At 40.3% G+C, this 26,141-nt stretch overlaps 1 protein-coding gene across 1 annotated transcript in view; it reads left to right on the forward strand.

Moving 5' to 3' along the window:
• EP400 (E1A binding protein p400) overlaps positions 1-26,141 on the forward strand; it is a 192,368-nt gene that overhangs the window by 142,738 nt on the left and 23,489 nt on the right. Inside the window, exons 63-77 of the mRNA XM_069088665.1 lie at positions 842-1,006; positions 2,433-2,600; positions 4,909-4,994; positions 5,513-5,808; positions 7,766-7,968; positions 8,057-8,226; positions 9,861-10,057; positions 15,775-15,886; positions 18,703-18,846; positions 19,498-19,665; positions 19,994-20,077; positions 24,090-24,221; positions 24,921-24,965; positions 25,064-25,217; positions 25,887-26,128. Of these exons, the coding sequence (XP_068944766.1) occupies positions 842-1,006; positions 2,433-2,600; positions 4,909-4,994; positions 5,513-5,808; positions 7,766-7,968; positions 8,057-8,226; positions 9,861-10,057; positions 15,775-15,886; positions 18,703-18,846; positions 19,498-19,665; positions 19,994-20,077; positions 24,090-24,221; positions 24,921-24,965; positions 25,064-25,217; positions 25,887-26,128 (2,366 nt within the window). The remainder of the gene's footprint in view (positions 1-841; positions 1,007-2,432; positions 2,601-4,908; positions 4,995-5,512; positions 5,809-7,765; positions 7,969-8,056; positions 8,227-9,860; positions 10,058-15,774; positions 15,887-18,702; positions 18,847-19,497; positions 19,666-19,993; positions 20,078-24,089; positions 24,222-24,920; positions 24,966-25,063; positions 25,218-25,886; positions 26,129-26,141) is intronic.

Consider the following 26,141-nt stretch of genomic DNA (forward strand, 5'->3'; position numbering starts at 1 on the left):
AGGAAGGAAGGAAGGAAGGAAGGAAGGAAGGAAGGAAGGAAGGAAGGAAGGAAGGAAGGAAGGAAGGAAGACTGACTCTGTGGGAAGGTTGTGAACCACAGGGGCAATATAATTATAATATACAATTATAATATAATTATGTCAGTTGAGGAGGGGTGCCAGTGTCTGTACCATCGGCAGTGGGTATAATGCATTGGATGCTTAGAGATTTTAAACTTTCCTGAAGCTCAGTTGCATCAGAGCTGTCCGACACCTGCTCAGGACAGTCCTGCCTCATTTGTTCTGTCATGACATCTCAGTCAATTTGCTTTAGTAGCAAATTTTGAAATTTGATTGCTTATTATGTTTTTGGTTTTTCTGTTGACCTTTCCTGGTGAAAAGGCCTAGAATTCATTTTAGTATCTGTTTTTTTGTTTTTTTTGCTTTTTGGAGGGGGGAGGGCAGGGCAATTGGGGTTAAGTGACTTACCCAAGGTCACACAGCTAGTACATGTTAAGTGTCTGAGGCAGAATTTGAACTCAGGTCCTCCTAACTCCAGGGCTGCTGCTCTATTCACTGTGCCACCTAGCTGCCCCTTTGTATCTGTTTTATCACAGAATGTTACATGAGTGTTCAAGTCGGTTTAATAATATATGTCACAGTAGATGATAGAAGCTTTCATGGAAGCTTACTGTTTCCCCTTGAATCCCGGAGTGATAAAGTAATTCCTGCTGAACATCCATTTGACCATTTAGATGTCTTCAGTGGAATCATGCAGGGGTGGCGCTCCTGCTCTGTTTACTGATCCACTTCAGATTTTTCAAGCCAGGGATGGGGCTTACTCTGTTTTCTTCTTTTTCAGGTGGGGAGGCAATGAAAGGTGCTCAGCGGGCTTCTCTCACAGCAGCTCAAGGCAGGATAGCTCAGACGGAGACCCCCGTGACCCTGCAGTTTCAGGGGAATAAGTTCACTCTGTCACATAGTCAGCTCTGTCAGCTCACTGCCGGCCAGCCTCTGCAGCTTCAAGGTGCTGTCATCTTTGAGTGGCCAAGGGGTAGAGTCGTCTGTCAGAGAAGGGAGTATGGTTCTCCTAAAGCCCCTCCAGGGCTGTTCTTCACAGGATGTTCCCCATGCCTTTTTAGATTTCATTACCTCTCAGAAAGCAGGGAATACAAACATGCCAGTGTTTGAACTGGAAGATAACTGCCCTTCATCGATCATCATGAGGGATGCTAGCTAGAGCTTCCTGAGAAGCATGTAGTCAGGGTGCTGGGGAGGGAGCATTGGATATGTTCTGATGTAGGATGAGAAATACTCAGGTGGGGCAGGAGCAGTGCTGGGGTTCAAGAGAAGGTTCTTTGAGGAACGTGTAGCCATGAATCATTTGTGGGGGAAAATGCCTTAGAGATGATCTAGGCTAGTGCCATCATGTTATAAACCAAGAGTCTTTTGGATGTGAGTGACTCCTAACGGCTCCTGTCAGTGATGGAGCCTGCTTCTGACCTCCTGTCTTCAGACTGCAGGTCCAGTGATCTTCCTCCCACATTTCCTTTCCTGCTTCCCACAGCTCGATGAGTGGCCCTGCCCATAGCTGTGTCTTATTTGTCCAGATGCTGGAGGGGCTTTGTGGGTATCTTTTGTCTTCTATAAAAACTGGTAATAGACAGGATGTATCCATTTCTGTCTGCATGGTACCTACTTTAGTGATAGTAATAGTAGGTAGATAGCACATTAAGTTTACAAAACACTTTATATGTGTTAATATATGGGCATTTAGTAATGCTGACAGATTGAGATCTCTCCTGGCCCCCCAGTGCCACCTCCAGCAGAGCTCTGCCACTGAGCCCTTTGGATTGGCTCACTTTCCCCTATCCCTTTCCTCTACTTCCCCTTTGCTTTGTGCCACACTGCACCACAAGGAACAAAGGTGCTTCAAAGCCTCATGTGCTGGATGTTTTTCCCAGGCTCTATGGCCATGAGAGTGGGGTGTGATCCTTGGGGACAGAGGCATGGTGAACTAGATTGGAAAAGCAGGCTTTGGGGAGCAGCGGCTTTTTGCAAATACGAATAGTTTAGCATTTTAAACTTTTTTTCGAATTCTGAACTTTTCAGTGCTATCAAATAATTGGTAACTTATGTGAAATTGTTAAAGTAAACAAGGCTACATAGAGACAAAATCTGACACATGTATGTTAAGAGGAAAATAACAGAACAGAATGAAGCTAATTGTGTTAAATAACAAGACATGTCTTCCTTCCATTTTCCTACCATTTTGTGATTGTATTTGGTAGATGATTGATAAAATGAATTGATATAAAAAACTTGGTGTATTAAGATGACCGATGTCATACCCAGACATTCTCCAACTGGTCATTCTTTAAAGTAATTTGGCTAGAGTATTACGCTTTGATAGTTTTTTTTTCATGACTCTCCACGTACCTGCTTTCTTGCAGGAAATGTTCTTCAGATTGTTTCTGCTCCAGGACAACAGTATTTGCGCCCCCAAGCATCACTTGTTATGCAGCCTGTGTCTCAGGCTGGAATGGGACAGAGTGCTCTCAGCACACTAGGAAATCAGCATCAGGGAAAGATGCTGGGCTCTGCAGCAGTCCCTCACCAAGGTAGGCCACTTTCTTACCTGCTTTACTATGACTTGCTTTAGTTCTATATTCTCAGATGAAACGAATCCCTTCACTGGGTGAGCATTTTGTGCAACAAAACTTTCCCATGTTGTAAGCCATAGAGTTATTCTAGGCTCCAGAATGACACCAATTGCTATTTAATAGTCAGAGCATCCTTCTGAGAATGTTGGAGGTCAGATTCTGTCTCATGAAGCGTGAAAAGGGATGGAATACTCATCGGTCAGTTCAGTAAGCTATACTTGGCACTAAGATCTGCTTTGTGCAAGTTAATGGATCAGATCCTCCACGGGAGACAAGAAAGAATAAAACATGGGTCTTACCTGCAAGGTGCGCATATATATATACACACACACACACACACACACACACACACACACACACATATATATATTTAAGGTGCTTATATTAATCCCCTGAGATTCTGTGAAAGTACTCACAAGTCAGTGGTATGAACGCCAGCATTTGATCCCAGGTCTACTGACTGCCGTTTCCCCATCAACATGTCATCTCAGTGAAATTGCAGCCTTGTAATTATACAAAGAGTTACACGTAAGGTCTTACACAGGTTTTAAAAACCCACTTCACAAGTAGAAGGGGAGATAGAAGAGATCCAGGACAAGCTGCATAACTTTTCTCCCTCCTACCTTTTCAGTCTTCTTAAACCTTACTCTCCAACCCATTCTTATTGATCTAGTGACACTGGCCTTCTGGCTGTTACACAAACAAGACGCTTCATCTCTTGGCTCTGAGCATTTTGTATGTCTGTTCACCATGTCTGCTATACTCTCCTTCTTCATGTCTGCCATCTGACTTCCTTCCACTAAAATCCCATCTTTCACAGGAAGCCTTTCCCAACCCTTCTTAATTCCTGTGCCTTCCCTCTCTTAACTATTTCTTATTCATCCTGCATATAGCTTGTTTGCATGTTGTCTCTTCAGTTAGACTGTGAGTTCCTTGAGGGTGGGAATTGTCTTTTGCTTCTTTTTGTGCCCCTAGAGCTTAGCACAGTGTCTTAATAAATGTTTATTGATTGATTGACCAGTATGTTGAGGGGTCTGAAGGCCATGCCATGGAAAGGTCAGTTAAAAACTGCAGGTGTTTAATCTGGAGCAGAGCAGACTTCAGAAAGACATGATAGCAGTCTTCAAGTTTTTGGGAGGTGTTCAGATTTCTTCTGGAGAGTTCTTCTGCAAAAGTTGTAGAGAGGTAGGTTTAGGAAAAACTTAAATCATACTATTCCAAAATGGAGTGCCTGTCTTGGAGGAGTTCAAACAAAGGCTTGCTGTTGTTGAGTTGTTTTCCAGGCATGTCTGATTCCCCATGATCCCATTTGGGGTTTTCTTGGCAGAGACACTGGAGGGGTTTGCCATTTCCTTCTCCAGCTCATTTTATGGATGAGATAACTGAGGCAAACAGGGTTTGGTGACTTACCCAGGGTCACACAGCTAGTAAGTGTCTGAAGCTGGATTTGACCTCATGAAGAATGAGTCTTCCAGACTCCAGAGCAGTATGCATGATCGTGCCACTTAGCTGCTCCATAAGCAGGCTAGATGATTGTCATGGCTATTGTAGAAGACTTTCCTTGTTCAGTTATGGAATTGGACTTCCAGATTTGACTTCTGAGGTCCTTTCTATTCTGTGAATCATGACTTTATTAGGTGAGGATTTTGTGCAAGGCAACTTATTTGTTTATTTATTCGCTTTTTTGGAGGGGGGAAGGCAGGGCAATTGGGATTAAGTGACTTGCTCAAGGTCATTCGGTTAGTAAGTTTTATATGTCTGAAGCTGGAATTGAACTCAGGTCCTCCTGACTCCAGGGCTGATGCTCTATTCACTGCACCACCTAGCCAACCCCAAATTTATTTATTTATTTATCCAAGGCAACTTTTAAAGTTGATCTTGTTTTATAAAGATGTTCTCTGATCTTAAATAGCACCATCTTGAAGGATTCCGTCAACTCATTTAACAGGTCACAACATCCTTGTGAGAGTATTAGGGTCAGAGAGCATCCACTGATACACTGAGAGGTCAGGTCCCTTCATTTAAAAGACATTCCTAAATACTGCTGTGCGCAATACCCTGAGGTCCCCTCGTAAAATGTGATCTGTGCCCACAAAGAACTTAGAATGATGTAATCACAAGTCAAGGATGTGTTAGTGACTCCTGTCTACTTCAAGAGGTCTCTGGATCCCTACTTAGTGGCCATGTGACCTTATTGAAATTAGAGCATTCTAATCATGTTTGGAAGGGGAAATGAAAAACAAAAAAGCTCCTTTTTTTTTCTCAGTTGGTATGCCCAGCAAAACTGCAGTTGTTAACCTGCCTTCTGGGGAACAACGAATCATGTCCAAATCAGCAGGAACTCAAACACAGGTAATTATTTACTTGGTACTAAATTGAAGTTTACAAATATGTTTTTTTTCTAGGACTTTTAAAAAAATTGGTTCTGGGGTTCCATTGGTGTAAGGAATTTCTAGTGGGGAACTCCTACCAGTGTAGTTAGCCCCATCTCTGCAATTTACATTGTTAAAGAGTTGCCTAGGTATCTGAGGTTAGGCAATCTGCCCAAGGTCAAAAAACCAGTATGCAGCAAATGCGAAACTTTAACCTCATCTTTCTTACTTTGAGTCCAGTTCTTAAATAACAGAATTAGATGATAAAATGGTTTTTATCTGTCACAAATTTTGCTGAAAATTCCAAGTATTTGCTAAAATTTTAAATTTTATACTGCATAATTATTTTTGGCGTGAAGTAACAAGTTTTAAAATGTAGTTTCAATAAATATATAAAACAACTCACCCCACTTGCTACTCTTGACTATTAGCAATTTTATCTTATTGTATTTAAAAAACATACTTTGTGTCTTTTCTCTGTCTTTGGGGTGGATGAAGATATCATTGGCAGAAAAAAGCAGACTTTTAAAAGAGCGTCTCGATAGGATATTTTCTGGCAATGAACGGCGTTGTTCCAGAGCTCCTGTTTATGGCAAAGATGTGTTGGGAATTTGCTCGTTATTTGGGGAAAGAAAGGCACCTCAGCATTACTACCCTGGAGACAAATGGAAGTGGGCTGGCTTGGTGAATTGTTGTCCTTCCTTGGATACTCCAGAAAGTTCAGCAGACCCACTACAGTATCTGAGATTGACATCACATCAGCAGAATGAATCCCTACAGGATGCCATTAAAAGGTGATCATTTCCAGATCTTCTTACTGTCATGTGAATGATCTGAAAGAATCAGTGTTATTTTCCAACATTTGAAAACCCATTTTGTTTTTGTGAAGTCTAGACAGAAAATGAATTTCTAAAAATAAGCATTATACTTTTCTCATTTTTGTTGATGAGTTAAAAAAAAACAAACAACCCAAACCATTTCTGTACTTAGTTGCCTTTTGGATGGTCCTAAATAGCTTCTACGTTTTACTTATATAGTTCTGGAGGGTTTTGGAATTTTTATGATCCAATTTTTAAAGTTACTTGTGAAATTGAAACACATTAAAGTGCTTGTTATTGTAGCCGAACTCTGTACACTGAAATTGAGTGTATTTTGAGATTTTTAAGCCAGGCCGAATGAAGAGAGTTTCTCTTGATAATACAATTCAGTGTTCAAAAAAGTATTTTGAAATTTAAGATTTTCTACATACTAGTGTTTTATGTTTTCTAGGCAGGTGCCAAGCCAAGTGAGCTCCAAAAAAACCTTTATACTAGTAGAATTTATGTTGTTTTTGGGTTAATGATTACCTTGTATTGAAGGGCTGCATTTTAGAGGCTATTTCAGGCTTACACTTTTAACATTTTTTGATAATTTGTATTTAATTATTTAATTATTGTCCAAACTGTAAGAATCTATCCTTAAGCCACCCATCATAATGAGGTTGAAAACTCATTGAGTGGACTTGGCATCAACCCCATTGTAACTCTAGGTATCATTGGGAAGCACGAGGGCCTGTGACATCTGCTCTGCCCCATGCTCACTCTCTGAATGGCACAACACTCATCTTCCAGCAGAAGTTGAAGTGAGTGCTGAATCCATGTTTTAGGGTTCTGCTATGCTTGGGAGAATTCTAGAGTATTTCATAAAACCAAACTATGTGACTAGATCATCCTCAGGGAGGTCCTAATCTCCCAGCTGAAAGTGCAGAGTCCATAAACAAATAGTTTATGCAATACCAGCCTCCCCCCCCCCCCAGGCCATCCCTGTGTGATCCCACCGATGGGGGAGCAGACTGATTCATACAAATGGAATCAGACTTACAGAATACCATGGGCAGTAGTGGCTGGCCATGTAGGACTGAATTGGGTTCCTTTGAGCTGTGCCTAACAGATGAAGAGAAGAGGGAAGAAGAAGAGGCCTCTAGGCCTTGCATCCTGGGTGGGGGAATTGTGAGCAGGGCTAAGGACACACTCCTCTCCCTTCTCCAATCAGGTTTCAGAGGCACTGGGGGTCTGCTATGGGAGGTGGTAAAGGGGCTGCCCTCTTCCCTTAGGGAGTTAGTGAATCCTGCAGATGACATTTGAGAAAAGCAGGGCCCAGAAAAATGACGGTGCCTATCTAAGGTAGTGAAATGGCACTAGCAGAACTGACATTTGAACCTGGTTCCTTTGGTTCCATATCCAGTGTTCCTGCCGCTATAGTGCCCTGCATCTGAGTCTTGTCTTTAGCTCAGACCTTTAACTCTCAATACCTGTGTAACTTTTGGAAAGTTGTCTAACCTCTCTCAGCTTTTGTTGTAAAAGGAATAACATCAGTCCCTAAGACTTAGTGGGTAGACCCTGGGAAGGCACATGGAGTCTGAGTCACTGGCCTTACTGATGAAAGCTGGGGGCCCAGAGCTACTAAGTGTTGGAAGGAAGACTTGAACCTTGGTCTTCCTCATTCCATGCTCAACACCCTACACATGATATTGCCTCTCTTAGTGTGAGGATATCATGAGCTAAAGTATTTTTGAACATTATGCATGCAATGGAACACAACTGTACCCTCGAGATTGGTTATTTGAAAGTGGAGGGAGGGGGGAAAATATGACCCTTGTGGTCCTGGGCCTGGCCTCTGCCAGATTTGTGGGTATGGCATCTCCCTTCTATTAAGAATAACCTGAGGGCCTCTCTAGGACTAATGTGCTCTGGGGTTTGGCATTTCCCACAGGGTGCTCCGTGTGCTACCAGCCGTGATCGCTGCGCCCCCTCACCTCTGCACGTCAAATCCTTCTCCATCCTACAGCCAAAAAATGAACCTCTTCAGACACAATCTCAAGCTGGAACTGGCTCCTTATTTACACCAACTGCAGCAGATAGCAGCTCCACATTCATTAGAGTTCCCTGATCTCCGACTGGTGCAGTGTGATTCAGGTATGGAACAATCAGTTGCTCCAGGTGGTCTTGACTTGGCTAACTGCTTTCTTACTCATCTTTGTCTCTCTCGTTTCACTTAAAATAGGCAAGTTAGAAGCTCTAGCAATCTTGCTGCAGAGATTGAAATCAGAAGGCCGCCGGGTGCTGATTTTGTCCCAGATGATTTTAATGTTAGATATCTTGGAGTTATTTTTGAACTTCCATTTCCTTACATTCATCAGGATTGACGAGTATGCCAGCTATGAGCAGCGTCAGGTGAGCTATAGTTAGGATTTAAGCTACTCACAGGGAGGGACCTAGATGAGCATTTAACCAAAAACCCATAAATAATCAAATAATAATAACAGTAATAACTTCTATAGTGCTTTAAGGTTTGCAAAGAGTTTTCCAAAGTGTGTCAGCTCAAATACATAACCTATGTAAATCAGAGTCCTTAGAACTTAATGAATGTTGTACGGGAAAATAAAAATCTAAAATTGGAAACATTGACGTGAGATCACCTTCATTGAAGCCCTATTGCAGAGGCTTCTTGTTGCATGGTGATTCTGGGTTCTCAGACCCTACCCAGGGAACAGAAGCTCTGGCAGCTTCTACCAGCTCCAGGGGCTTCCAGTACAATCCTCCTTAACAGAGTACAGGTCACTGGTAGGAACAGACTAGCTAAGTTCAGATGCTGAGCACTAGGTTGACTTTCAGGTGAGATGGTTTTCAGTCATGGCAATTCTTTAACAACATTTGACAAGTTATAGAGGTGTTCTAGTCTTTTTTGATGGAGGAAACCTCCACACCAGTGAAATTACAGATCTCTGAAGTATTGTATATATTTTACTACACTGCTAAGTGCTTAGCAGCATTACTTAACTACTGATGAAAGCTGGGAAAAAATGGGCAGATAATTGCAAGGAAGGAGGAGAAATAGGTTTGGAGAAGAGCAAAGGCAAGAAACTTTGGAGGGTGGTGCAAGGGGTGGCATGCTGTCCTCTGTGGATAGCAAACCAAAGGACACCAGAACATTTTCATCTCTGACATCCCAATGTATGAATGTCCCATATTGGAAAAATTGGGTGCCTAACTCATTCTTCGTTTGCTCCCACCTTTTGCCACTTTCTCTTTGCCATCCACCTCTTTTGACTTAGTGTCTTGATGTGAGAATTAGAAAAAGAAGGCCATCAAGGAGCCAGGTGGAAGATATGGCTTGTGGGATCCAGACTTGGGTTACTTTTTTAATATTCCCAGTCTTGGATAGGAAATCAGGCTGCAACCGTAAAAGACTAAGCATTATTTTACATTTTAAAAGTTTCAGAGAGTCTTTTATTATTTTAGTTTATTAATTTTATTATTTATTATTCTATTATTTGCATTTTTGGACCAAATTTAAACCAAAATTTTTCCCCTCCCCCCACCCCCCAGAAGGCTACAATAACGTTTGGATATTTTTCTCTATAGTTATAGATATATACATATATGCATACATGTGTAGACATATACTTTCCCAAACATATTCTACTCCTGATCTTTGTTTTTATGTTTGTGCAAATCTCTTTTTTCCTATTCCTTCCTGTCTCCTCTACTTTACTTCTACCCACTACCTTGCCCTCCTATGACTTGCTTACCCCCCTCCAAGGATCCCTCCCCTATCCTCCCATTCCAATAAATCTAAAGACCCTTCTTCTACCCCCTTTTACCTGTTCCTTCACCTTTCCCTCTAAAGATCCTTCCTTTGTCCACTCCCCCCTCCCTATGCCCCCTACCATTTTATTTCTTCTGAATTTAGAAGACTTTTATACTCTTCTAAATATGTATGTATATGTATATATATTTTTTAATATATAAATGTGTATGTGTAAATATAATAGAATTCAATACTAATGATCTTTTTCACTATTTAGGAACTGATGAAGAGTTTCAACCGAGACAAGCGGATATTTTGTGCCATTCTTTCCACCCACAGTCGCTCTACAGGTGTAAATCTTGTAGAAGCTGACACAGTTGTGTTTTACGATAATGACTTAAATCCCGTGATGGATGCAAAGGCTCAAGAATGGTGTGATAGAATTGGGAGATGCAAGGACATCCACATATACAGGTTGCATAGAACTGCTTTTCCATATTTTCTTTTTCAGTTTAAAATTAGGAGTTGGTGATAGACATAAAAAAGTAGTAAGTAACAACTTACTTTACTAAAGTGTATCTGCGATATTGATATGGTTATTCCCTTCAGCAATGCAGACGTAACCTCATCTCATGGACCTCTTACCTCTGTCCTCCCTTTCATTCACCACGGAGGGCAGGTTTCCATCTACTGGGATGGTAGCCTTCCTCCCTGCCTCTTGGCATCATCTGAGCAGAGCACATGGGCTATCACTTCTCTCTTGCTCTCACCATCAGCCCATTTTAAAATTTCTTTTATTTCTTTGTAATTTCTGTTTATGTGTGTTGTAGCCTGTTCATACCCAGCACAGGCTTTTCTACTGGCCATTGAATGATAATGATTTTTAGATTTTTGTAGTCTGGAGGGTTTGTGACTTGCAGGAATACAGTACCAACCAGAATATATGGGTCTTGGTTTCATGTAGAAATTCGGGGTCAGTAAAAGAACTTTATAATTTCTAAAGGTAATCTGGCCTACCTAAACTCTGAAAATAGACAGTGAATTGGGCCCAGAAATAAACAAGAGAGAGCATATTTTAATCTATGAGTAAAGGAGGGAAACAATAGTACTGATTGTCCAGTAAAAAACGACTTTTAAGAATGGATTGAAAGTACTTCAGAGCTATACACTGGACCTTCTCTTCTCCCTTTCTATTCTCTTGGTGACCTTTTCAGTTCCCATTGTTTCACCTCTCATTGCTATGCACATGACTCCCAGACCTACATATCCAGTCCTCATATGTCTTCTGAGTTCCAGTCCCACATCTCTTTCCTCCTAGACATCTCTACTTTGATATCTCCATAGGCATATCTAATTCAGCATTCCCAGAACAAAATTCATCATCATTCCCCCTCAACCTACCCCTCCTTCTGTTGAAGGTACCTCTGTCCTTGCATTCATCCAGTGTTTGCAGTCTAGTATTCATCCTTGTCTCTTATCCTTTTCTTCACCATACATATTCAGTGTGCCAGATCTTGTTGATTCTACTTCTACAACACCTCTCATGTCTGTCCACTTCTTTCCACTCATACTACATTCACTAATTCAGCCCTGTAGCACCTCTCACCTGAACTATTGCAATAACTTTCTGCTGATCTCCCTGCATCTAGCTTTGCTTTTCTCCAATCCATTCTCCACAAAGCTTCCCGTTTCCTTTTTCTAAATCATAGATCTGGGCATCAGTACCTCCCTTTAACTTCTGGAATTTAAAGGCTCTCTGATCTATCTTCAATCAGTCTTTCCAGATTGACCACCTACTACTCTCCTTCCTGTCCTAGGCTGTGTTCTAGCCAGGCTTGCCCACTAGAAAGTTAAACTGCAGTTATGTCTTTGTCTCTGTGCCTTTTCATTCACCGCTGCCTTTTGAACTCCCAAACTCCCTTCAAATCTTATTTTTGTGCCACCTGCTATTAGAGGCCCTTTCTGATTTCCCTAGTAATTAATACCTCTCTTTTTCTGGATACAGTTTTTAGGAAATTATTGCATTTGTTGTTTCTACCATTAGATTATAAATTCCTTGAGATCAGTGACTATTTCATTTCTGTCTTTGTATCCCAAGTACCTAGCCCAATGTTTGGACCCTAATAATTGCTAAATGAAGGATTGATGAATTGAATTAAATTTCAAGCCTAGCAGCAAACAAATGAAGATGAAAAAGCTCTGCAAAAAAAGTTTTTTTTTTACACCAAACACTTTTCACTATAAAGGACAGTGGAGCCAACACATTTGGTCTTGGATGTACTTATAGGGGAAGTTGAAATAACAAAAATGGGAAAAGCAACTGGACTGGAATAAATATACATATACACAGAGGGAGTATGTGTGGGAAGTTACATAGTTTCTAGGAACTGAAAGATCAATTCTCAGGTTACCTGAAAGTAGGAAAGATACCAAAGATATGGAAAAAGAATCTCAAATCCTATTCACAGAAAAAAATGGTGACAGAGGGTACCTCAACAATCAGCCCATATATGTACTTTCCCTTTCATATAAAACTTTTTTTTGAGATTGTATATATATATATATATATATGCATTGGGAGTATCCTCTGATGACTTAAGAACAGAAGAGGCAGGCTTTCTCAAGTGCCATGCCACAGTATACCGTGTCTTTACCATCATACAATTGACTGAAAAGTGTGGTAAATGCCAGGTTCCACTATGTTTATTGGTTGTTGACTATAAAAAGTATTTAACTGAGTAGAGGAAAATTACATTATAAAGACTCTCTTCCAACCCATGCATATATAACATTATTCAACATTTTTTGAAAGGTTTGACAAAAGATTCATTTTCATACATTTTTTATACCGACTTTTATACCTTAAATATATACCCAATAAGTAATAAAAAAATGGCTGAAGGTGCTCATCACTGTCATGGAGGAGATCCAACACGAAATCAGAGATGAAGAAGGATAGGGGATGAAGTTTTCTAGATCTTTCTTTTTTGTTTTGTTTTTTGCTTTTTTGGAGGGGGAAGTCAGGGCAGCTGGGGTTAAGTGACTTTCCCAAGGTCACATGGCTAGTATTAAGTGTCTGAGGCCGGATTTGGACTCAGATTCCAGGGCCAGTGGAATTCTATTCCATTCTGTTTATTCTGTTCCATTCTATTCTATTCACTGTGCCACCTAGCCACCCCATCTTTATTTTTTGAGATGACATTGTGTTGGTTTCATTTGGCCCCAGAACACTGCAGAGCTCACTAGCTTAGATTTGTAAACATTCAAAAAAGTTTGGCCTAATCACCCATACAGGAAAAGTCATGGAGAAGAAGGCATGTTGTCAGGACAATGATATGTATTAGAGTAGGAAGCCTATAGAACTCATCTGTTCACACACACACACACACACACACACATACATCCTTGTATAGACACTGTCAATGCCCAGTGAGTGAGGTCTAGAATTGATTAAGAAGAGACCAGGCTGGATGGCCTTTGGGAAATCACAAAGTTATTTTAGTGACCCCATGCTTTCCACTGAAAGAAAGGCTCATTTTTTAAATGCCAGTTCTGCCAGTGAAGCTATATTACTGTGAATCATGCAACACCATAGTCCCCAAAGGATTCAAGTGGTCAATCAAGTATTTATTTATTCAACACTTACTGTTATGAGCCAGGTACTGTACTAGGGACAAGGATGCAATTACAGTAAATGAAAGAATCCTTTTTCTCAAAGAGCTTATCTTCTAATAGAGGAGACATCAATAACATAAATATGCATAGAATAAATAAAAAGAGAACAAATATAAATAAAATAGTTAAACATAGGGCAATTAGGGAGGACACTAGCAGTTGAAAGGATAATGAAAGGCTTTGTGTAGACAGTCATGCTTGAGTCCCATTTGAAGAGAGGGATTCTTTGAAGTGAAAATGAGGAGGGGAGGATATGCTGGGAGCAGGAGACTGCCAGTGCAAATTCACAGAGAGTGGAGATGGAGTTTCTTGTTTGAGGAAGTGAAAGAAGGTTAGTCTGGCTACATCTCAGAGGGTGGGAAGAGAAGTCATATCCAGTAGTGAAGCTGGAGAAATAGGATGGAGTCAGTCCGTGCACAGCTTGAAAAGCTAAACAGAGAGTTTATATTTTATTCTAGATGCAATAGGAATCTCAGGAGTTTATTGAGTAGGGACATGACACAGTCCAATCTGTGCTTAAGGAAAATTAACTTGGCAGCAATGTGGAAGATGGCCCGAAGTGGGGAGAAACTTGAGATGGGGAGGTTGTTGTAAAGATCTAGGTGAAGAAGGCATCTGTGTGACTAGAGAGAAGGTCTTAGATGCAAGAAAAGTGGTGGAGATAGAAATGCCAAGATGTGGCAATGGATTAGCTATGTGAGGTGAGAGGGAAGGAGGAGGTGAGGGGAAAAAATAAGGTTACAAACCTAGGAAAGGAGAAGAACGTTGTTGTAACTGTGAAGTACTTCTGGTGAATTACTTCAACAGAATTAGAGAAGTCTGAGAGATAGGTAGTTTTTATAGGAAAGGTAAGTTCAGTTTGGGACATGTTGAGCTTGAGATGTCTTCACTGCATCTAGTTTGAATGTCTAATAGTTGAGTTATTGTAAGTAAGATTGAAGCTTAGGAGAGAGACTGGTGTTGGATGTATAGATCTGGGAGTCACTGACATAAAGAGAACAGTTAAATCCATGGCAATTGGTGAAGTCACCGAGAAAGTGTAGAGAGAAAAGAACAGAGAGTCTTGGGAAACAATCGTAATTAGGGAGTGTGATCTGGATGATGAATGAGCAAAGGAAATTGAGAAGCTGTTAGATGGGTAGGAGGAAAAACCAAGAGAGAGTAGGTTCCCAAAAGCCCAGATCGGAAAGAGTGTTTGGGAGGAAAGGGTGGACAACAATGCAGTAGATGGTTGAGAAAGATGAGAACTAAGAATAGACTATCAGATTTGGCAATTGAGAGATCATTGGTAATGTTGGAAAGAGCGGTTTCAAGCAAGTGTTGAGGTCAGAAGCCAGACTGAAAAGGGTTGGAGTGAGTGGAGAGAGAGGAAGTGGAGGCAATGACAGTGAGTGCTAGGAGTTTGGCTCACACAGGGTGGGGACTGTATAGGACAAGAGCTTGGTGGGACGGGATGGTCTTAGTGGAGGTTTTTTAAGGATTGGAATTGAGTATTGATATCCTTGTAATATCTGGAGAACTTGAAGAAGGCCACCCAGCATGTGGACTAGATCTCCTGTCGAGCACTTACAGGGGGAACTTGGCAGTATTCATACAAGATGTTCAGGCATTAATGGGTTACATTGAGGGGGATCACAGATCCATTGGAATATGTATAAAGCTAATTTGTTTTGATATTCGGTATAAATGAATCAATGATTCTAGGGTATGGTTATTGAAAAATGATTGTGTTTATCAGTTTCAAGTGAAATATGTGAAACTTTGTTGTTTCCTTTTCAGTAGTGACTTTTAAATAACGATAAAATTTTAATCTGCTCAGGTCATTGTTTTCTAATTTTAATAGGTGTTGATGGGTTTTTGTGTGAAGGGTTATGATCTTTACAGGACGAGTAATTTAAAGACAGAATCAATATCTAAATACCCAGAACAATGAATTGCACATAGTAGGCATTTAATACATTTATGAATTAAAAATAAAGAGTTTAACAAAAAAGTTATTTTTAAGTAGAATGGTTTGCCTGTTTATTTCTGCTTTATTTAATTTTTTAGATGGCTTATTTGAAAGATATCTAAAATTAGGAGAATTTAATATAGATTTTTCTATAAATAAAAATGTTCTTAATCCAGCAAGCATTTATTAGTAGCCTGCCTTGTAGAAGGCATTGTAACAGGGGATATATATATATATATATACAAGTTATGAGTTAAAAATATTAATTTAGTAAGATATACAGGCACTGGGGTATAGAAATCCATCTTGCCCTACTAGAAAGTTAGGGGGAGGATGGGGGAGGACATAAGAGAGAACAGATTGGGGGAAGGGGTATTCAGTAGGCTTGCTATTTTGGGGTGGGGTAGGGGAAAGATGGAGAGAAAAATTTGTAGCTCAAAATCTTGTGGAAACGAATGTTGAAAACCAAAAATAAATAAATAATTAAAAAATTAATTTAGTTTTCAAATATATTAATTGACATGGAAGCACTAATGTTTGATTTTGTATCTGGTATTTTCTTTAGGCTTGTAAGTGGTAATTCTGTAGAAGAAAAGCTGCTGAAGAATGGTACCAAAGATTTAATTAGAGAAGTAGCAGCTCAAGGAAATGACTATACCATGGCATTCTTAACTCAGGTATTTACCTTCCAGTAAAAGAGGAAGGGTGTCTTTCTGATACAGCATTAGGAATTTTAGATTGTCTGTTAACTTAAATTTAGCTATTGGTACTCTAAATTGTGTGACCCGCTTAAGGAGCTGAACATACTTCTGAAGGAAATGACTCATGTCCATCTCACTGAGATGTTCAGTGACTGAAATGCAAATGTGGGAATAGGTGTGGATAGCAAGAAATATATTAGAAAATGTTTATCAGAAATAAGGAATGAGGGTGGTCAGAGACCTGTGGATTGTACAAAAGTCATGTCTACGCTCTATGAAGTGTGTTCTTCTCTTTGAGGAAAGAATGAAAAGGCATTGGACTGAGTAAGCTCATGAAGAAGGAAACTAGTCACATGTGAACATAAGAAAGAACCTTGTTATCGATAGGATAGTTTGTTATTGATGATGTTCACATCATCTATCTGTGTCTGTTCAGCCACTGACCTGTTACAGCAAAGACCAGAATTAGTTAGAGAAAAGAATAAAAACCTGACAAAGTCATGACATGTGATTAAAACAACTATATCCTGACCTATTTAAATGAGTTACTGATGATAGAAAATGGAGTAAGAATGGATGAAAGGACAACCAAAACTACAACAGTGATTCCATACAGAGGTCTGACGTACATGAATTCCTCTAACAAGGAGACCAAAAGAATCTAAAAATGACTTAATCAGCAAACATTTGCTATACTTGCCATATGGAAATATGGAAGATAAGCACAATACCAATCTAGAATAAAAATGCATTTGTGTTTATGTTCTAAAGAGAAGAAATGATCTAGATGATGATATCTGCTCTAGAAAAAGATGATAGAGAAGACTTTCTGTTGCATGAAACAGAAGGCAGGAATGGAGGGCAAAACCATTTAAAGAAAGCTTGGGAATTGTGCAAAATCATCCCAAGGGCCTCTAAGTATGAAAACGAAAGGACAACAAACAGAATTAAAATGGAAAAGATCTACAAAGATTTCTATAATAAATTCTTTCTGTTATCAAGGACAGTGGATCCATCAACCTTGGACTCTTAGCCTATAGACCTGGATGTGTCCAGAGGAGAGAGAAATGGTACAAAAGAGCTCAAAGCAGTGAAAAGCAGCTAGGTTAGACATGGAGATCCTTGCTGGAGGCAGCACAATTGTGACAGTGTGAAGGAATCATTTCTCTGGGTCTCTGAGGGAAGGGAAAACCAAAGGGGAGACTTTTATGAGAATTTTCTACAAATGCATTGATGGCATCTTAGTAGGGAGCAAACAGGATTTAGCCATTCCACAGTAATTCTACAGTAGACCACAGTTTTGCCATCACACAATTGACTGAAAAATGTAGAGAATATGAGATACTCCTGTGTTTATTGTTTGTTGATTATAAGAAAGCATTTGATCAGTTGAATAAAATACTGCCTTAAAGACTGTTTTTCAACAAGGAGTTCCTCCTACATGGATCAGAATTATCCAATATTCCTTGAAAGATATAGCAACAGTCTTGTTTTATGACTTTGTGAACACAAGTATTAGATAAGGGAAAGCACACACGCACACAATTAAACAGGAGGAGAAGAGTAGACCAAATGACCAAATTGCTTTCAGGAAATTTCCAAGTTCCTTAAATTACCCAGAATTTTTCCTCTCTTTCCATTACCAACATTTTTCTGGTAGTGGTATGTGTCTCCTAGTCATGGAACACCAAAGTCTCTGAAGATTAAGAATCAGCATTGTGTGTAGGAGACAATGGAAGGGGCAAGGTGGGTACAGTTAGGCTGCAGCATACAGCAAGGCATTACAAAGAATCTGTGTAGAGGATGTCATCAAAGAAATGTTATAGGAAAAAAAGATAGGTGGTCACTGGGGAGAGTGAAGGGCGATTGATGGTCACCTAGCATGCTTGCTGGTATGCTTACAGTGTCCAGAGAACTTGAGTAAGGCTGGCCCCCAGGACATTGGGTAATCCCCTTGTGGTGAGCTGGTGGGAGACATGGGCAAGAGTCACAATGTAGGCAGGCCTGCCTGGCTTTCCATCTACATTGCTAGAGAGAGCACCTGGGTGGTTGGAGCATTACCATTGCTTCATGTCCATGGGCAAATCATTGAACCTTTCAATGTCCCAGGCAAGTCTCTGAGACCCCAACCTGCATCAGTACAGGGAGATCCCACAAGATCATTTTCCCACACTGATAAAATCACAGGTCTGAGCCCTTTCTTCCCTCCCCTGGCCTCTGTAATTTCTCCCCAAAGCTCTGGAAGTAAGAGAAAACAAATATATTTGGGGGGGGGCTTATTGTAAACTACATATGGGGTGAGAAGTTTCTTCTGAAGAAGTGGACTTTTGTCCTCTTGGTTATTACCCTCCTATATTCTATTAAAGAAGGAGAGGTAGAGTTCCTTGAGTAGACTAGGGAGAGAAATGAAGCTTCCCAAAGCCAGGAAGAAGTACATATGGAACTTTACAGGCTCAGAACCCCTGGTGTAGAGAAAGAAGGTCCGATTTGGAAGCCCGAAGGCCTGGCCTTTGAGAGGTATGTGACTCTGGGTCACTTTACCCTCCTGAACCTCATCTGTAAAAGGGGTGTGTTGAACTCAAGTATCTCTCCAGCCTTTCCTGCTCTAAGTCCTGTTGTCTTCTAACTTGGAGTGACAGAAGTTTTGAAGACAACATTTCCTTAATATTAAATGTTCCCTCCTTAGAGGTTTAGATGTTCTTAAGTGAATGCTAATGAAATACCAAATCCAAATCATTGCCGATAGATGAATTATACTGACAGTTAACCATATGGTTTTTTTTTTCTTCCAGCAAACTATCCAGGAACTCTTTGAGGTCCATTCTCCTATGGATGACTCTGGCTTCAGAGTGAAAGCTGAGGAATTTGTTCTTCTCTCTCAGGAACCTCCTGTGGCTGAAACAATTGCACCCAAGGTTGCGAAACCTTTTATAGAGGTAAGAAATAGAAACAAAAGTGAATAGAATGTGTACTCAGGTAAAATGGAAGAAAAGAGTCAACGGAATAAGAAAAAAATGGAGAGTTTTCTTTGGCTTTTAATTTCATGCTTAATGTCCCCAAATTTATCATTATTTTGACTTAGATTTCATACCAAATTTACTTTCCCCCAGAAAGCAAACCTTATTTTTTTTTTTAATCACAACAGTATGTATTTTCATTCTTAGTGAATTTCAGCTTTCTAGTCACTCCCTTTCTTAGGGCTATTTTAAACTTTTCAATATTTAGGTATTTAGAAAAATTAAAATATTTTCTATCTGATAGAAGTACTAATATATTTTAGACAAGATTTGATGTAGCTGTGTTTTGATATGTATATTTGGGTTTCTCTCTGATGCATATAGTCTTTTTTTCAGTAGTCTGTCTATAACAAACCTTCAATGTAGTGGTATTAATTGAATATCAAAGATTAGAATGTGAGAAATGAATAAATTGTTGGAAATTCTGTTTTTTGATATATGGGTAACTGACCTCGTCATTTGTTGAAATCCATTTTCTCTAGTTGCATGGTAGTTGAGTCAGAAACCAGGCTAAAGGATTTAAAAAACGTGGTTTAAATTTTCCTTTTCCAAAACCCTTTGTTTTAAAAGGCTTTGAACAGCATTGAACAAGAAGATGAAGAAGAGCCAATCAAACAAGCAGAGGAAGTAAGAACAATGGAAATGGAATCTCTTCCGAAGGCTTTCATCTCAGACCTGGATGACTTGAAATGTGAAGAGCCTTCACAGAGAGAGGAATTATTTGCAGTTGTTGACCAAGTATATATTTTCTCTTATAAATTGTTAATGTTTATAACAGTAAGGTGACAGCTGATTGATAGATTCAGAAATGCTGCATTTTGCTATGAACATTAAAAAACCATTAGTCCTGATGCAGTATTTTAATTAAATGCTTATCAGTTGAATTGTAGAGGCTTGCTTTCCTGAAAGTAGAGGAATGGACTAGTTAAACCCTCCAAGTCTCTTCCAGGGTTATATCTTATTTAGAGTAGTTTGTGTTCTTCAGAAAGCACAATAAATTTAGCTCAAATATTATTCTTTACAAAGGACTCTATAGTAACTGAACTTTAAAATATTTTTCAAATAGCTTACTCCCATAGAGAAATATGCATTGAATTATCTGGAACTCTTCCATGTTTCTGGTGATGAGAGTGGACAAAGAATAATAGAGGTAAGCCTTTGTTATGCATAAATTCTGATTGTCTTGAGTCACATAAGGACCCCAGTGGGCACTTGTTTTGAATTTATTGTTTTTCCCCCCGTTTTTGTGTACTTTTGTTGGCACAAAATAACCAATAAGTTAGTCCTGGGCATTGACTTACTCTTTTGACTTGGGCTTCATATTTGTAGAGTTAAATTGTTACAAGGTAATATAATTAATATAAAGTGTCACAGCTAAGAGGTATAAAGGACTTTATGGAAACTTCATCAAAAGAGATGAAAAACGTGTCTGGGACTTCATAGTATCAGAATGTTGTCTTGGGGCAGCTGAAAACTAAGTGACTTGCCATTGGCTATACCCGAACCCTTGTCTTCCTGACTCTAACATCAGGCCCGTATTCAAGCATTTATTACTTATGCTTTCAGTGACTGCTTATTGCCCCAGTTAGCAGAGTACCTGAAATGAGACAGATTCCGTATAATTGTGCCTGTGGTTTGCTATTTCTGTTGACTATGCAGAAGCACGGCATGGTCCCATGGAAAGAACATAGGAGGGACCTGAAGCACACGCCCAGCTCACCTGAACAGGTCACATGATGTGGGGGTAGTGCTTGGGATGACCCGAGTATGTAAGAAATGCTTGTTGCCCTCGTCTCTGTCTGTAAACACAATTAGACCAGATGATTTCTGAGGGCTGTTCTGACTAAAACAAATTCTTGTGTAATAGTGGGAAGAACTCTGAATTCAGGGTCAGTGGACCCAATCTGGATCTTGGCTTTGCTGTTCTGACTTGTCTAACCTGTCTGAGCCTCAGTTTCCTTGTCTGTAAAATTAGAGCCCTGGGCTAGATGACTTGTAAGGTCCTCTCCAGCACTAAATCCTGTGAGGGAAAGGGAGGGAATGAGCAACGATTAAGTACTTATGCTGTATTACCAGGTGCTGTCGTAATCCTCACAACAACCCTGGGAGGTGGGTACTATTATGATTCCCATTTTACAGATGAGGAAACTGAGGCAGACAGCAGTTAAGTGACTTGCCCAGGGTCACACAGCTAGTTACTGACAGAGGCTGGATTTGAACTCGGGTCTATCTGACTCCAAGCCCAGTGTTTTATCCACTACACCACCTATGAGGAAGTTTCACTAAATGATTATTGTTGTATTTATTAATTAATAGTAAGAAAGTTATATTAGAGTAACCAAATCCTGGAGTTGAAAGGAATCTCAGAGGTCTCATGTAATCTACAATCAGAAACAGAAATTCCTTCTGCAGTGTCTGTGGGAGATTCTTCTCTAGCATTTCAACCACAGGAACTCACTATCTTAAAAGGCAACCCATTCCATTATTGGACACTCCTAAATATTAGAAAGTTTGTTCTTTAATTAAGTTAAAACCTGCCTCCCCATACCTTCCACTCATTGGTTCTGATTCTGTCCCCTGGAGCAATCTGTCTCCAAACATCAGAAGACTGCTCTTGTGCCTGCCAACAATCTCTTCTGTAGGAAAAGTGTTTCTAGTGTTTCCGGTGGTTCCTGAAGAGTGTTTTATCCTTCTTGGGGTGTGTGAGTCTGTGGTGCTGAGACCTAAGTGCATTGCCACATATGTGGCCTGAGCCATGCAGGACAGAATGACGACGTCACGCCCCTGGGACTGGGCACTCTTCTTCTCACACTCGAGGTGGTGATAAGGCTAGCTTTTTAGGGTCAAGCTTGTCATAGATTTGACTCATGTCAAGTAGGTGGTCAGTTAAAACCTCAAGCTTTCTTCAGATGAACTGCCCTTAAGCCATTCATTTTGTGTCTGGTCCTTGTACAATTGGTTTGATTTATTTTGTTTTGCTTTCAGTCCTAAACTCTGGACTTTACATTGATCTCATGGTGCAATGGAAACAATGCTGGGCGTGGAGTCTAGAGTGTTGGGTCCAAATCTGATTTCCGGCCCTAATCAACAAGACTAAGACATTTAAACTCAGAGCCTCATTCCCCACATATGGAACAGGGAGACACTAACATCTGGAGTGCCTGTCTTACAAGGCATTGTGACCAAATGAGATAATAGTATCTGCTTTGTAAATGTTAAAGTGATACATATATACCAACCATCATCACCCACATGCTCATCACCATCTTGTTCTCATCTGTTTTGATGGGGTTCAGTAGGAATGTTTCCAGAACTGGTCGCTAAGACTGCTAGTTGTTTTTTTTAAATCATTAATATTCTACAGAGTATTGAATGGGTAGATAAAAGATCTCCTGATTCAATAAAAGTAGTAGGATGCAAGTTTATCCTCTGTAGGTTTCGTGAAAGTACTCTCAATACAACTCAGGTAGCAGACAAGACTGCAGTGATGATTTCTATTTCATCCTGTTCTTCTGTGATCTGAATCTTCTCCATTAGGTCTCTGTGTTTTGAAAGTTTCTTTATTCCATATGGTTTGGAGATTGTTAGTGCTTGGTATGGTGACATTTGTTAAAAATGTTTGTTTTTAAGTTTTTATGGATTGACATTTTGCCTCAGCAGTTGTAGACAACCATGCGACCTGTGACAATGAGTCTGTTCTAGTATTGTTGATTTGTAAAATTCTCCCAAAGATTCTGAAGACTGTATTTTTTAGTTACAGGGTATATGTCCTCAGTTGGTCCATGAAAGATCATGAGCTTCAGGGGCATGAGAAAAGGGGAAGAGAAGGATTTATAGTGCCTATGATGTGCTAGGCACTGTGCTCATTTGATCCTCACAACAGTTATTAGCTCTCTGAGGCTGAGTTTGAATACAGGTCTTCCTACTTTTGGCCTGGCACTCTGTCCACTGTACTACCTAGCTACCTCTGTGTTGAGTCATGAGGTTGGGGAGGTGTTTGGCTGGTGCTAAATATTCACAACCAACAATGACATGTTTCACTACTGCTGTCATTTCCTTGTGTCATTCATCTTATTATTATTATTATTATTTGGGTCAAATTTCATTAGTAGCAAAAATTTCTTATGTTAAAAAAAGGAAATCTTAGCTTGGAATGGCTTATATTTAGTGAAACTGTGCTGGCTTATTTTCTCATCATTTATCATTCTAAGAGCTCACAAAACATCTTTTTGATAATTCCTTTTAAAATGTTGCCATAGATTGGTGGTGAATATAATTGGTCTGTAGTTTGCATGATTTTTCTTTTCTTTCTGAAAATCGGACCTTGTCTCCATATGCCTCTTGTTCTCATCTCCACAATTCCTTCACTACAGTGATTTTATTGGCAGATTCTTTCCCCATCCTGATACATCATTCATCTGAGCCAGGACTTATTTAATCCTACTCATGTGATGTACTGCTGAGGGTTTTCTTACTCCATTTTCATCCATCCTGGGCTTTGCTTTTTTTTTTAACCATCCATGTTTGTCTAAGGCCTTCTGTAAGTTAGTAAAGAAGTTGTAAGCAAAAGGTAATTAAGAAGTTTGACTGTCTCTTCATTATCCTGTAATGACACACTTTGTACATGAGGGAGTGACCTGGTCCTTCCCTATTCTTCCTGTTCTAGACGTCTAAGAATGCCCTTTGTTTTCTGTAGTCTTTCTCTCAAGTTTCAGCTCATCCTGAGTCTTAGTTTTCCTTAGAGTATGCTCTAGACCAGCCTTTTGTATGTCTTTCTCATTCCAACTTTTATATACTTTGTTTTTGACTCTGAGCTGCCCAGGGAGCTTCCTTCCATGTGTAGTCACATTGGTCTCTTTGGGTGGTTTCCCACTCTCTTCCTCATCAGATTCATTTACGATTAGTGTCAGAACTCATTCAGTTCCATCCCACTTGAGCTGTCTCTTCTTTTAGAGTCATAGACCATGAGATCATGCCTATTACTTTTTTAAACTTTTGAAATATGCTTTCCTAAAGTCTAAGGTTTGCATCTCACTGTGTCCCCAGGGTCTTCTCCTTTCCCCCTTGACTATCAGGACTCAAATGACACGGTCACTTTCTACTAATGAATATTTAAAAAATCTAAAAATGTAAAGCTTCCTTGTTGTTCAATTTTGAAATAGAGGAAATTGAAGAATGTGAAGAAAATTTGGGAACTCCATCATATGAGAGAATTGAAGGAAAAAGCAGAAAGCATGTTTCTAGAGGAGGAAGAGGAGTTATTGACTTACACGAGGGAAGATGCCTATAATAAGGTACCTATCCTTGCATAAATGCAATGTATGATATCTTACATTATAGGACGATAAAATCTGCTACTGAAAGTTTTCAGAGTTTAAGGCATCTAGGAGAGTAAGTTGACTGTAAGCCAGGGTTATCTATCCATTGTGCACTGGGCAGGGCACCAGACAGGGAGAGAACCTGTTTTCCATGCTTTACTTTCTTGCTTTTGTATGGGGACAAGCTTTTCTGTCTATGAGTCCCTTGAATACTTTTCCACATAAATTGCATACACTTGTCACTTACTGAAGGGACTTTTAGTACATAGTGTAAGAGCAAGTCACGAGAATCATTTTACTATTCTGAGCCTTAGAAAAGTAGCACCTACCCATAACCTTTTAAAAAAGGAGCTTGCTGAAATGAAGTATTGGCTTAGAATGTGCCCTGAACTCTGCAAGGTAAAATGCTAATTGAGCATGAAGGGCTCCTTTTATCTTATTCTGAAAGGCACCCTTTGCTTGAGAGGTCCCCAAGCCCTTGCTTTCCATCATTCGTGGCTTTGATTCCTCCTTTGCACATTGTCAGATTTATCTGTGGATAGAAAACTTGCCGGGAATGGACTGTGATGTAGGAATCGCAAAATTGCCTAGTTGTTGTTGGTGATTTCTCCGTTAGCAATGGACCATATGTTGCCCATAACCATCTGACTCTAAGAACTTGTGTCTTTAACACAGGAATATGTTTATGAAGGTCCAGATGGACAAACCGAGATAATGCCAGTAAGTTAAACAGGCTTTCCTTTTTATGTCTGAGGAGTATAGTCCTGCACATGCGCTGAGCAGCTATGTCACCAGCGTGATTTTTTACTATTTTGCAGCTTTGGACCCCTCCCACTCCCCCTCAGGACGACAATGACATTTACATTGATCCTGTCATGTGCCTAATGTATGAAGCTACTCCCATTCAGGAGTCTAAGCTGCCACCAGTATATGTGAGAAAGGAGCACAGGCGACCCAAAGCTGAGCCCTCTGGTAATGACGCTTTCCACTGATGACTTAGTCATAGAAAGACACTTATCTTCAGATTCGAAATCTTTTATCCTCTTGGCTGCACAAAGTTTGCTGCTGGCAGACTTCTTTCTTACCTTTCCTTACTCTGTGAAATATTGGCATGAGTTCTGGGTACCTTGTGGCTTTTTGGGGCCCTGGCATAGTCTGGCACCCAGAGTGGGGGGGATTGACCTGGTGCCCAACAGAGACCGCCTTTGAGTCACAGCTACACAAACACAACGAGCTGGGCCTGAGGGGTCAGACAAGAGGTGCCACGTCCCAACTGGGATGCAGCTATTGTGCAGACCCACTATAGGATCTCAGGGTGCTCATTTATGCATTCAGACTTAATCTCATTCATTGTCAATGGATGCACATAATGGTTTCAGCCCTATGGGATTTTAATGATCAGCTAGGCCCCTTTTCATTGTTGCTTTGGTCAAAGTTAATATGGAAAAGAGTGACAGTGTTATGTCTGTAAGGTGTTGAAAAGCAGCGGCTCTCTGGAGTGATAGTGCAGCATTTATATGTGTCTAGGTGGTATTCCAGAAGCTCATCAACCTGCTGGCCCTTGAATTTTTCTTTAGGCTCTTCGCGTACTCTCTTCCTTGTGCTTGCCTTTACTAATGTTTCTCTGTACTGTCTCCTTAGCGGGCGGTCGGAAGAAGAAGCAGCGGCACGGGGAGCTCGTCATTCCTCCTCGATCCCTCTTTGACCGGTTGACTCCGGGGATGTCTAAGATGCGCCGAGAGGGCAGAGAGCAGAAGAAGAGCGCTCTGCTGAAGCCGCAGAATCAGTTTGCCAGACCTTCTCCAACAGGGGTCAGACCCACAGCAGAGCCTGGCCAGGACAGCCCCGAGTGGCTCATCAGTGAAGACTGGGCGTTGCTGCAGGTGAGGGCCTCTT

Source organism: Petaurus breviceps, unplaced genomic scaffold (assembly GCF_028583685.1).
Source record: "Petaurus breviceps papuanus isolate PSGF00001 unplaced genomic scaffold, PetGlider_PUasm1.0 103, whole genome shotgun sequence".
Classification (NCBI taxonomy): Eukaryota; Metazoa; Chordata; class Mammalia; order Diprotodontia; family Petauridae; genus Petaurus; species Petaurus breviceps.